The sequence below is a fragment of the Telopea speciosissima genome, chromosome 11 (genome assembly GCF_018873765.1).
Source record: "Telopea speciosissima isolate NSW1024214 ecotype Mountain lineage chromosome 11, Tspe_v1, whole genome shotgun sequence".
NCBI lineage: Eukaryota > Viridiplantae > Streptophyta > Magnoliopsida > Proteales > Proteaceae > Telopea > Telopea speciosissima.
The window spans coordinates 42,386,035-42,398,946 of NC_057926.1; the positions used below are offsets into that span (position 1 = coordinate 42,386,035).

The 12,912-nt window shown below is 41.3% G+C and overlaps 1 protein-coding gene across 3 annotated transcripts in view; it reads left to right on the top strand.

Annotated features, from left to right (window-relative positions):
* The window catches only part of LOC122644581 (pre-mRNA-processing protein 40C), a 94,287-nt gene that overhangs the window by 68,959 nt on the left and 12,416 nt on the right, over positions 1-12,912 (top strand). For all 3 annotated transcript variants that reach the window (XM_043837960.1, XM_043837959.1, XM_043837958.1), the window contains exon 16: positions 8,665-8,787. In XM_043837960.1, the coding sequence (XP_043693895.1) occupies positions 8,665-8,787 (123 nt within the window). The remainder of the gene's footprint in view (positions 1-8,664; positions 8,788-12,912) is intronic.

The following is a 12,912-nucleotide window of genomic DNA, read 5'->3' on the forward strand; positions in this document are numbered from 1 at the left end:
TTTGAATTCCTAATGAGTCTCTTATTTTGACATAGCCCAATTTCATTTTTATTAAGTGGAACGCCTTCCTTCCCAACACTTAATTTGTCGACTCCTAAAACTTAATGTTCGTAAGGCTGACCTTTCTGTTCACTCCCAAATGGATGACCGTGCCCATCTGGTTTGGTTGACTAATCTTTGACATTAGTATCTACAACAACAACAACAACAACAACTCAGCCTTATCCCAACTAAATGGGGTTGGCTACGTGGATCCTTGCCCTCCAATCTTTGACATTAGTATAATAATATTAAATGTGTGACTGTGTAGTAAAGGAAACTGCTAATGTTACTAGCCGCATTATATGGATGTACGGGAGCATGGTGACATGAACCCACTATTGGTTACCATTGTAATCACATTAGCTGCAGAATCGTCACCCTCTCTTCACAGCCTGTAAAGTGGTCTCGCCCTTGTAAACAGTTTGTTTTTTTTTTGTGTGGGGGTTGGGGGGAGGGGGCTGACTTTGCATCCTTCGAATTATTGAGGAGCTATTTCCAATTCACCCACTCTTGGGCTACATCTTGCGATCCACAAGTGGTATCAGAGCAAGGTCTCTTCACATAGAACTTCGCCGTTTGAAAGAAGATGTCGATCCCAACGAGATCCAGTGATTTAAGGAAAGGCTATCATAGTTTTCAAAGTGTCGCCTAGGCGACAAGGCTTCTTTTTTTTTGGGGGGGGGGGGGGGACCTAGGCGTTCCACCGACTTTTTGTATTGAACCCATAGTATTTTTCTTTTTATTATTAATATAAGATTAAATGGTTTTTCTAATATTTTGATTGGGTTGGTGTAGAATGTTTAGATTCAGTGTGATGCATGGGAATATGGGATTGGGTCTTTGTATTAAAAAAAAAAAAAAGAAATAAAGAAAGAAAGAGAGAACTCACAAGAATGTCTCCATGTGTCGTGTGACTCCTCATCTCCTTCGCTCCACTACCCTTTACGATGCGTGTGTGTTTTAACAAAAACAAATATATATATATATATATATATATATTACATTAACACCAAAAGGGATTTTAGGGTGGTCAGTTGTGTCTATGAACCCTGCCACATGGTTTATTTTCCTTTGGGTTTGAGGACTGGGAATGAAATTGTATTCATGTTTTAAAATCGTTTGTGCATGCTTAGGTCTCCTAGGCGCCACTTAGCGGCCGCCTTATCACCTAAGTGCTTAGGAAGGCCCTCCAATGCCTTGAGTCGCCTAGCACTTGTACAACTATGAAGGCTATTACAAGGAGGTGGAGGAGTGATTTATTTGTCAACTTATTATCTGGAGAAGGGGAAAAGCAATCTGTGGAAGAAATGAAAATATCACACACATGATTCCCATTGACTGAAATGTCCAGCTCCCCATAGCACACCTTGTGAAAAATTCTCTTGTTGATTGGCAGTTCTTGGGAAGATATCCATACTATCTATAAAATGTTTTATCGTATTTCCATTACCCAAGTGTCACAAAACTTTTTCCTCTGCACAATATTCTGAATTGGGAAGTTCCTTTAAAGCAGATACATTTTTTTAAGTAAGTTTTTTTGCTCACCTGTGACTGTTGTTGTAGTGTTAGACTTGTGCTTATTGAAGACAGATTAGGTCTCCATTCCTTTCAACGGTGTTTATCCTTTCCCAGATGGTGGAGACAGTGGTTGTTGATACAAACTTCCACAAAAAGACTGCTCTTTTGCCAAGGGTGATAGATGGAAGGAATAAGAAGGAAATTTAGAAATTGATTGTAGAGTTAAGAATAAGAAAAATAAAGAAGAGAGAGGAAAGATCACACCTGCTCTCAGAGATGAACAGAACTGTAAGGAGATGGAAGATCAGATCTATAATACAAGCCCCGTATGTACAGCTCAACAACTCCAAAACTCTTAAGAAAACTCAAAATTATTTACTCAAATCATGCGTAATTGATGGGGAGGTGCACATCACACACTATAGTTGTCAAGGCATCGCTAGGTGTCCAGGCTCTTTCTTTGGTACAACTTCCATGATGACAACATGCCTTGTTGACTATAAGGACTGCTCTTTTTGCATCGCTAGGGGTCCAGGCTCTTTCTTTGGTCCAACTTCAAAGCTGTCCGCTGCTACTTCTTTAACCCCAGCCAGCTAGCCTAGGTCAATCAGACTTTTCTTTGCCTCATCCCTAAAAAAGATGGAGCCTCCTCTCTGTCTGATTTCATTCCTATTTCTCTTTGTAATCTTCTTTACAAGTTCATTGCCAAAGTCCTGGCAAACAGAATCCAGCTTGTCATCCCTTCTCTGGTCAGCCCCAACCAATCTGCCTTCATCTCTGGTAGAAGCATTGCGGACAACATTATTCTCTACTCCGAAATTGTGCGTGGCTTCGACCGAAAATCCCACTCGCCCGCTGCCTTTATGAAGATTGACCTTCACAAAGTTTTTGATTCCCTCAGATGGGACTTCATTTGCGATGTGCTTTCCCAGATGGGCTTTCCCCCTGCCTTCATCCGCTGGATTCTGGCTTGTATCTCCTCCCCCTCCTCCATTATCGTCAATGGTTCCCCCGCCGGCTTCTTCCATTCTAAAGTTGGGATTCGCTAGGGATGCCCTCTCTCCCCTTTCCTCTTCTCTCTAGCCCTAGAAGCCCTTTCGAGGAGCATCCAAGCCAAAACGGACCTCCATGTTATCTCCCCCATTCCCAAATGCAAGCACCTAAACCTCACCCGCCTGGCCTTTGCGGACGATCTTATGATCTTCTCCAAAGCCTCCCCCTCTTCCATCTCTGCCATCATGTCTTCCCTTCACCTCTTTGAGAGTCTCTCTGGCCTCCGTATCAACCTCCTTAAATCCAAACTCTTCCTCTCTGGTGTCTCGGATTCCGACAGAGACACCCTTCTCCGCCTTACGAGCTTTTCCTTGGGTTCCCTCCCAGTGAAATACCTGGGCCTTTCCCTTATCCCTGCTATGCTCTCCAGTCATCATTGCACCCCCCATGTCTTCAACTCTGGAAAGGCAAACTTCTTTCCTGCGCGGGTAGGCTTGAATGCATTAGATCGGTTCTCCAATCTTCTTACATTTATTGGTGTGGTATCTTTGGCCTTCCTAAAGCCACCATCAAAGTAATGGAAACCATTTTTTGTGGTTTCCTCTGGAAAGGGAAGGAAACCTCCAAATTCCTCCATCCAGTTAGCTGGAAATCCATCTGCCTTCCCAAATCTGAAGGAGGTCTTGGCATCCGCCGTATCCGCGACTCCAATACTGCGGAAATTCTGAAGCTTATTTGGAAAATCTCCTCTAAGCATGACTTCATTTGGGTCCACTGGGTTTACTCCCATCTCCTCAAAAATGACTCCATTTGGACTGTCTCCATCCCTTCGGATTCCTCCTAGATCTGGCGCAAGATCCTCCTCCTTCGCCCCTTAGCTCCTAGAGCCGCCTCCTCTTCTATTGCTGATGGGTCCTCCATCTCCCTCTGGCGTGACCCCTTCGCACCCCAATGGAGTCCTCTATAACTTCTTTGGGGCCACAGCAATTTACTCCACTGGCATTCCCAAGTCTACCCCCCTATCCTCCATCATCTCTCATGGATCTTGGACCCCCCCATCCCCTCTTCCCCTCATCCTTTCCCTAATCTGGAATTCCCTTCCCCCCTCCCCTACCCCCCCCCCCCCCCCAGCTCATGCGGACAAGGTTCTGGCTCCCCTCCACAAATGGCCTTTTTAGCTTTAGATCTGCCTGGAACCTAGTTAGGATCCATGCCCCTACTGTCCTATGGCACAAAATTGTCTAGTTCAAAGGTCACATCCCTTGCCATAGCTTCCTGGCCTAGAGAACCTTAAACCTTTTCCTTCCAACCCAAGCCTTCCTCCTTCACCGAAGAATCCTCGTCCCCCCTTCTTGTATCTTTTATTGGAATGGATCCGAAGACATTGACCACCTTTTCTTTGCTTGCCCGTTTACCTTTTCCATTTGGAAAAAAGCCTTTTCTTTTATTTGGCCTCGCAACAGGAGACCCCTTCCTTTCGCTCGGGAGTGGCTCTGGCTGACCAGGACTTACCCTGGCTGCTCCATCTGCGACACTATTGGCAAGCTTGCGTTTGGCGCAGCTCTTTACCATATTTGGATGGAGAGGAACCTTAGAGATGGACCTCCAACTCTTGCTCCCTTGACTTAATTTGGAAAGCCATCTTTTTGGATGTCTCCTCTAAGATTAGTTTTTTGCCTCATTCGACTTTTTTGAATTCCCCAAGGAACAGGCACATTGTTGTATCCTGGGGTTTAGATAGTGCTCTTTTGAGGCCCCATTCCCCCTCTTAGTTTGGTTTGGGGTCTGTTTCCCCCCCCCCTCTTTTCCTTTTGCCCCCCTCGGCCTTTGGTAATACATTTTTTACTCACCAAAAAAAAAAAAAAAAAATGCCTTGTTGACACTTAACATGTTTACGTTGCTTTATGTCTAGTGTTTTGTTTTTTAATGAATACGCTTATATTATATCATATGTTTTGTTTATTATGTGTTTGTCTTCTCATATTAGGTCATTGCTAGGATAATCATATCTTATTGCATCGATATGGCTTCTATGTTGCATATAAGCATCATTGTATAAAATTATCATTGCTAAATTTCATATAGTCATATACTGCACTCCTAGGGTGATGCTTAGGTGACCGCCTTGTCGCCTAGGCGACCTTCCAACGCCTTGGGTCGCTTAATTGCCTTGACAACTATTAATTACACTCACAATTGGACTTTTGATCACTCTACACCGAATGAAGTAAATAGACTCAAAAAAGAACATTATATAGCTAATAAGTATCCTAATAACTCAAACTCTCTAACTTAACTACTAATCTCGTGTATTGATTTTACCCTTGTAACAAGATCAAAACAGATTAGAACAGTACCTGCAAGTAGAAGAATAAAGAAAAGAGAGGAGAAGTGAAAGAGAGATACAGAAGAGGAGAGAAGAACTAGGGAAGAAAAACCTAGCTCACGGTTTTGTGTGAGCCTATGTAAGTATTATATCTTAGTGATTCATAAGAATAATCGTTGACTAAAACAGAGAAAAACAAAAAAGAAACACCCCCCCACACGATAGTAGATTACTTCACAATTTGAACAACACCATATATGATAAACACCACTATGAATAGTTAACTGTCACACAATTACCAAACAGCCCCATCACTACATCTTTAACACCCCTCCTCAAGATGGAGCATAAACATCACCCATGCCCAGCTTGGAACAACCCTCAATGAAAGCAAGATGAAACAACGGTTTGTGAACATATCACCAAGCTGACTCCCAAAACAAATAATAGTGTAACTAGCAACTTCTTCCTCACAGCAATCCTCATGAAATGACAATCAACTTTGATGTACTTAGTGCTCCCATGAAAAACAGGGTTGCTTGCAATATAAATGGTTGCATGATTATCACAAAACATATCTATAGGCTTTGTTTATTGGAAACTCAAGCTCTTGAAGAAAAGACTTTATCCACATTAACTCAATTGCAATATGAGCCAGAGCTCTATACTTCCACTGTGGTCTATTTTTTATTTCTCCAAGGAATGTGATTTTTATCGACGAAGGTACAATAGTCAGTAGTAGATCTCCTATCACTAGCAGCCAGCACTGATCCAGTAAGCGTCAGAGTGTTTAACACAATCAATATTTCTATTAGGTCTGTATATAAGACCCTTTTCTGGAGCACTTTTAAGGTATTGCAAAACTCGACAAGCTGCTTCCCAATGAGCCGTTTTGGCCTGGTCACAGTTAGATAAATTAGTTCACCAACCAGCCTCCTGTACTGATGCTTATCTGTAAGTTCCTCCATCATTTTCCCCAAACTTTTGATTTGGATGTTAACATCCCAGTCTCGGACAGAAGATCGAGCATGTACTTCCTCTGAGAGAGACTAATTCCTTACTATTCCTAATCCTTGCAAAACCTCAGTCCCCAAAAATTACCTGTGAGTACCTAGATCTTTCATCTGAAAATGCTGTCATAGATAAGATTTAACCTCATCAATACCAGAAGAATCATTACCAAAAATAATAATATCATCAACCTATACAACCAGCATTACTACCCTGGAATTACAACGGCGAACAAATTATGAATGATCTAAGTAACACTGGGTAAATTCCATAGTTGTCAAGGCGTCGTTTTTATATTTGTTATTTCATTTACTTAAGATATTATCCATAAATAAGCAAATACCCCCCTATTTGAATACAATAAAAATAGTTAAAAATCAAATTCCAAAAGGATAAAAAGTCAACCCCCCAGTTCAAGAACAAAAACTGGATTTTTGGCGGTAGGTGAAATTTTCAATTTTCTAATGCTGGGGTTTTTCTCAAATCTAAAAATTCCATAAATCTTTTTTTTTTTGGATGAATAATAATTAAATTACGAAGAAAGGAGAAGGAATGTACAAGCCGAAGCAAGAACTAGATGGGGGTTAGGATAGAAGAAGGGATGCCCCAGAAGACAACAATGAGCCTATTCCTTGGGGAGTCCTTCACATCCTTAAGGGGGAGGGATCTAACTTTAGATGAAACATAAAAAAAGATGGCCTTCCAAATCATGTCGAAAGAGCGGGAGTTGGATGTCCATCTTCTAAGGTTGCGTTCCATCCAAATGTGGGAAATAGTGGCACAAAAGGCAATCTTGCCAATCGAGTCGCAAATCAACTTCCCTCCGAATGTCATGTCTATCCAAATCCACTCTCGGCTAAGGGGGAGAGGAGTGCGTCTTCCGGGCCAGCAAAGGCGGAGAACATGGGTTCAAATGGAGGAGGCAAATGGACGAGTGAAGAAAAGGTGATCAACATCTTCAGTCCCATTCCAGCAAAGACAGCAGCTGGTAGGGACTAGAATATGTCGATGAGCAAGAAAGGCTTGGGTGGGGAGGCAGCCAGAGAGGGCGCGCCAAGCGCTGAGGCTATGGCGAGGTATGTGACCACGAAACCAAACTACTCTTTGCCAAGGACAAGGGGTCTCTCTATGTCTAACCAAATCCCAAGCGGAGTGAGAGCTAAATCTGCCTGATTGGGATGGGAGCCACAAGATGGTGTCACCTCTACCGCGATGTCCAGGGGGAATGGGGGGAAGGGTGCTCCAAAGGTCGGCGAGAGGGGGAGGGGAGGAGGGTTCCATAAATCTTAATATGGTAGAACTTGTTAAAAACCAAAAGTGCAGTAAAATATTCATTTGTTTTGATATCTAAAAAAATATTTTCATTCAGAGCGATTTTGACAACATTCGCACACCAAATAAGGTTTGACTGGAACATAACTCCTTCAATATAAATCAGATTTAAGCATTCTTGAATTTGTTTGAAAACTGGTTTTGTGCTCTACCTAATACAAACTCATGTAAAAATAAAAGCATTTGATCAATCAAATTTCTTAGAGAACAGGAACATTTCTCTAAATCGAGAGCAGGCTAATTACTTGTTGATAAGATTATATTTTCTAAGAACAATTTAAACCAAATGTGAGACTAGGTATACCTGAAAATGACCAATTCCAAGAACATATAAACCAAATGTATGTTTTGATTGTTTTGAACTTCCAATAGCTTGCTTCTTCAGTTTTGTTGTCTTCTATTTCTATTTTGATTTTTGATGACTTGATGTGGCTTAATATTGATTTTTGATGACTTGATGTGACTTAATGTTGATTTTTGATGACTTGATATGGCTTAATGTTAATTTGTGATGATATAAAGTACATATTGTAGCATACTAAATAATGTTAGAAAAGAGGGGAAATAAAAAATAACACTTGGGCGCCTAGGAGTTTTCTAGGCGGGTGCCTTGTCGCCTAAGCGCTTAGACGCCTCTCCACCACCTTGGGTTGTCTTGCCGCCTTGACAACTACTAAATTCATACCAAGTTACAACTAAGCTGAACTTATCAAACTAGGCTCTAGGGAAGAAAAACCTAGCTCATGGCTTTGTGTGTGTGTGTGTGTGTGTGTGTGTGTGCAGTGAGCCCAGGTAAGTACTATATATGAGTGACTCATATATAATAAACACCACCATGTACAAAGTCCATAGAACCCAACCAAGACCCAAAGTAAACCAACCAAGACCCAAAGTAAAGTTTTCCTAGGCCCAATCTTGAATCAAGTTTCTCTCAGAGGCTCAGTCTTGACTGCATCAGATAGCTCCACTCATATCTCTCTGCCTAGAAATGTTGAATCAAGTTTCTCTCAATGGCCTTGTTACAGAGTTCTATTGAAGATGTCAACTCTTGGTAAAGAGGAGAAGTTAGAGGGGATCCTCTTTTCTAATCACTTGCATAGCCTCAAAGGAACTATAGAAGGAAAGCATTAACTAAACTCAACTATGTCTTATCCTTACTCAACTCAACTTCCTGGACATGTTGTCAAGGTTAACTTCAGTTCCACTTAACTTAGATATCGTTTTATACCTGCATTCCCCCCCCCCCCCTTCTTTCATTATTCCACTTAACTTAGATATCCTTTTATACCTCCAATTATAATTAGGTTTTCTACATCGTCACGATTGGATGGTAATATTTGATGAAGCCTAGCTAATTATATGAATGTTTTTCACTGTCTGGTTCTCATCTTTATTTTGAGATACTTGTTGCAATTTTAATTATGTTCCTTCTTTGTCTTTAGGCATCTTGGACTGAATCAAAACCAAAACTGGAGAAGGATCCACAAGGGCGTGCTGCCAACACTGATTTAGATCAAGGTGATACGGAAAAGCTATTCCGGGAACATGTAAAGATTTTGTATGAGGTAATTTTACACCAATCTCTTGCGAGCTTTCAAATGCTCCACTGTAATATGCTAACATTTTCCTCAATGTTGTAGATGTGACCATTACTTCCAAGTGGCCCTTTGTTATATGTTAGTACTTACAGGAAAAATCTTTTAACAGTCTGTTGTGAGCAAGCTTGCTTTCATAACCTGTCAGTTTGACCCTCACGGAAAGCTGATCTGACCGATCATTAGATTGGTAGATTACCTTTGAATTGGCACTTGTTTACCTTTGTGGTCCACCATTTTAATGACTTCCCCTTTTGTATTTCCAATAATTGTCAGAGTTGACTTTTTCAACTAATTCTTTTACACATTGTGAACTCTAGATGAGTGGAACTTTACACATCCACACTGCCTAGGGAAGCTGTGCCTGTACATATGTAAATTTTCCCACATAACAAATCAGGTGGGGCCTCAAATTTTGTCGATGGTTTGGGCCTGGGCTCCCCTAGTCACATATCAAATTTCAGCTCAAATGGATGAACATAGTGAAATATTTCTCTTAAAATTCATTGTGAAGTCTAGTATTGAAAATAGAGTCTATCTAATGAGGGTTGTTTGAGCACTAGTTTATTATCTTGTTGTCTTATGTTGTTAAATTTCCTTTTTCACATTTTACCTCTCTAGTGAGGTGAATTCTTCTTCATGTCAGTAAATCAAATACGGGAGAGGAATTTTCACTCTCTCACATTCGGTTGCACATCTCCTTCTCTTCTCCTCACCTTCTCCTCTCCAACTTGGTATCAGAGTGTGGTTTGAGAGTTGACCAAGCTTTCACTCTCCTACACCTCGCTTTGGAACTCTAGAAAAGTAGAGGGTTCCAATAGAGGCTATACCACACTTCTAGAAGATCTATTGAAGTTTTCTCATCACCTAGAAGGCATAATGCAAGAAATTTGGAGGTTGTGAAGACTATTCGATGAAGCAAGAAGCCCCTTAGTCACTACCGCCATTTTTTTCTCTCTTCTGATTCTTCTCCATCGGGCAGTATTTGGGAATGGGGCTGAGCTTGCTAGAGTCGCCCAAAGGGTGGCTTTCAACCCCCCAAGGCCTTGGTTACTAAAGAGGTGAGTTGGTGGAGCACAACTCATCCTCCTCCAAGCTGCGAGGTACCGCCAGATTTGTGTTTTTTGTCTTTTTTTTTTGCTCGAAATACTTTGTATGGTGAGTTTGGTTGCTATTGGTTAGTGAGTTATATTTTGGGACTTTTATGTTGTCATGGAATGAAGCTAAATCGTGAAGGGTGTATGTGAGTTAGTTTTCTTCAAGTTTTTTTATGTTTACGTACTTGCTGGATTTTTTTTTTTTTTGGTAGAGTGTACTCCCCATTTGGTATGGTTATCATCCCCACTTTCTACATCTGTTCCTACATTATGTCAGAGGTCGGAGGAAGAGGCCAAGGGCCACTCCGAGGGAGTGATAGGGATAAATTCAGCTGTGATCATTGTGGGAAATTTGGGCACACTGGAGAGAGATGTTAGATGCTTTATGGTTGTTGAGTTGTTCCCCTAGTATGCATGACAGCAGGAGAGGGGGGAGCCAGAGTACACACTATGATGACTGAGGTTGAACCTAGATAGGATATCTATCTGGACTACAAACAAACAACTGTTCTCTTACTCAGGATGATATTTTAGTGTTTCGCAGGGTTATGTCATATCTGGATAGCTCTTTTCCTACACCTACAGTCCAAGATTCTTCAGCTTCCACCTTATAGGCATCTACGTCTGCTTCTTCCACTGCCTCTTCGTGGGTCATTGACTCTAGAGCCACTGATTATATGACCTGCATATCTTAATGTTATGACTACTACTCTATTTGTTCTGGTAAGGAAAAGATTAGGGTTGCTAATGGTTGTCATTCTTCTATTTCTAGTAAGGGTAGTGTCCGTGTTACTTCTCTTATCTATGAACCACCTAACCAAATCCTTGAATTGTTGCATCACTTTTTTCCTATCTTATTGTGTTTTTTAGGATTTAGTGACAAAGAGGATTATTGGCAATGGACATGAGGAAAGGGACTCTACCTTCTTGATCCAGGAATATCCCCTCTACCTACTGCTCAGTCTTACGCGTATGGGCGACTGGGCGTAGTGACAACAGTACCATTGACTCTGTGATATTGTGGCATCAACGTTTGGGCCACCCTTCTTTCCATGTTATGAGGAACAAATTGCCACACTTGTTTTCTTTTATTCCTTCTTCCCATGTATTTCAGTGTGAATCCTGTTTATTTGCTAAATATTGTCGTTCTTCCTATTCTTACAATGGCAATAGATCCACTGTTCCCTTTCATGTTGTGCATACTGATTTTTTGGGACCTTTTCCCACTACTTTATTTGGTTATCATAATTTTGTTTCATTTGTTCATGATTGTTCCTAGTCCCCTTGGATTTTTTTGATGAAACGTAAGAGATGTCTATAATGCCTTTAAAAATTTCTATCAGCTAGTTTTTACTCAGTTTTTACTAGAATTCAAATTGTTTGCTCTCATAAAGGGGGTGAGTACATGTATGGTGGATTCCATAAATTTTTTACCAACAATGGCATTATCCACCAGCTTACTTGTGTTGACACACCCCAACAAAATGGGGTAGCTGAGAGGAAAAATTGCCACTTGTTGGAAGTCACTAGGAGTTTCCTCTTTGGCATGCATATTCCTAAGACCTTCTAGTCTGATTGCCTTCTTGCCGCTACTTTCTTCATTAACCGCATGCCACTAAATTTCTTGGTTCCAAATCCCCTTTGGAAACCTTGTCCCGCAGGCTTCTGCTTTCTCTCCCCCCACCCCAAGGTGTTTGGGTGTTTGTTATGTCCATGTTTATAAATCTACTCGGACTAAACTTGATCCCAAGGCCCTTAAATGCATCTTTTTTGGGTATTCCTCCTCTACCAAAGGCTATGAGTGCTACCATCCCTCTTCCCGTTGGCGACTTATTTTCAAAGAAGTCACCTTCTTTGAGTCTGTTCCCTTCTTTGCTCCTCATCAGCATCCTCTTCAGGGGGTAAATAGTAGGAGTAAAGAGGATACTGATGTCATTCCTTTTCTTCCCCGCTTGCCTATTCCTCCATTTCAGCTTAATGTTGGGAATCATAAAGAGATGATATTGTTGATAATTGTGATAATTTAGATATTGATATTTGTGATAATTCAGGTGTTTGTTCTTGTTAACGAAACAATCTTGGAGAATAATGCTTGAATGTTCTATGACCATCCAAAGCTCTTCTATTTATAATATTGAATAGAAAGGACAGAATTACAAATAAGCAATGTGGGACTAAATAGCACATAATAGAAAAAGTAAAATAATGTCTAGAATAACCCTACAGTTCTAACACTCCCCCTCAAGTTGGAGCAAAGATGTCGATCATGCCCAACTTGACTAGATTAGGATGGAACAACTTTCCAGACAATCCCTTGGTGAAAATATCAGCAACCTGATCCGTAGACTTCACAAAAGGAACACAAATCAACCCTTCTTCCAACTTCTCCTTAATGAAATGCCTGCCCACTTACAGCCCTCCTCCTAGTGGTGGCTTGTTTCTCCCCCCCCCCCCCCTTTTTCCCTTGTATTTCTTTGTTGCCCACCTCGGGCTTTCTTTGGTAATACATTTTTTATTCACAAAAAAAAAAGAAATGCCTGCCCACTTTAACATGCTTGGTGCAATCATGCTGTACCGGGTTGTGTGCAATGCTGATGGCAGCCTTGTTGTCACAGTGCAACATCATAGGAAGATGAACAGGAACACCAAGGTCTTGTGGCAAGCCTTTCAGCCAAAGTAACTCATAAATACCCTGTGCCATAGCTCGAAACTCTGCTTCAGCGCTGGAGCGAGCCACCATATTTTGCCTCTTGCTACGCCAAGTGACAAGATTGCCTCCTACAAAAGAACAGTACCCAGAGATAGATTTCCGATCTGCAGAACCAGCCCAATCAGCATCGGTATACGCCTCTACCCGTAGGTGACCATGAGGAGACAGAAGAATGCCTTTTCCAGGAGCTGACTTCAAATAGTGAAGAATCCAAAGAACAACCTCCATATGAGATGAATAGGGATCATGCATGAACTGGCTCACAGTACTCACAACAACAGCAATGTC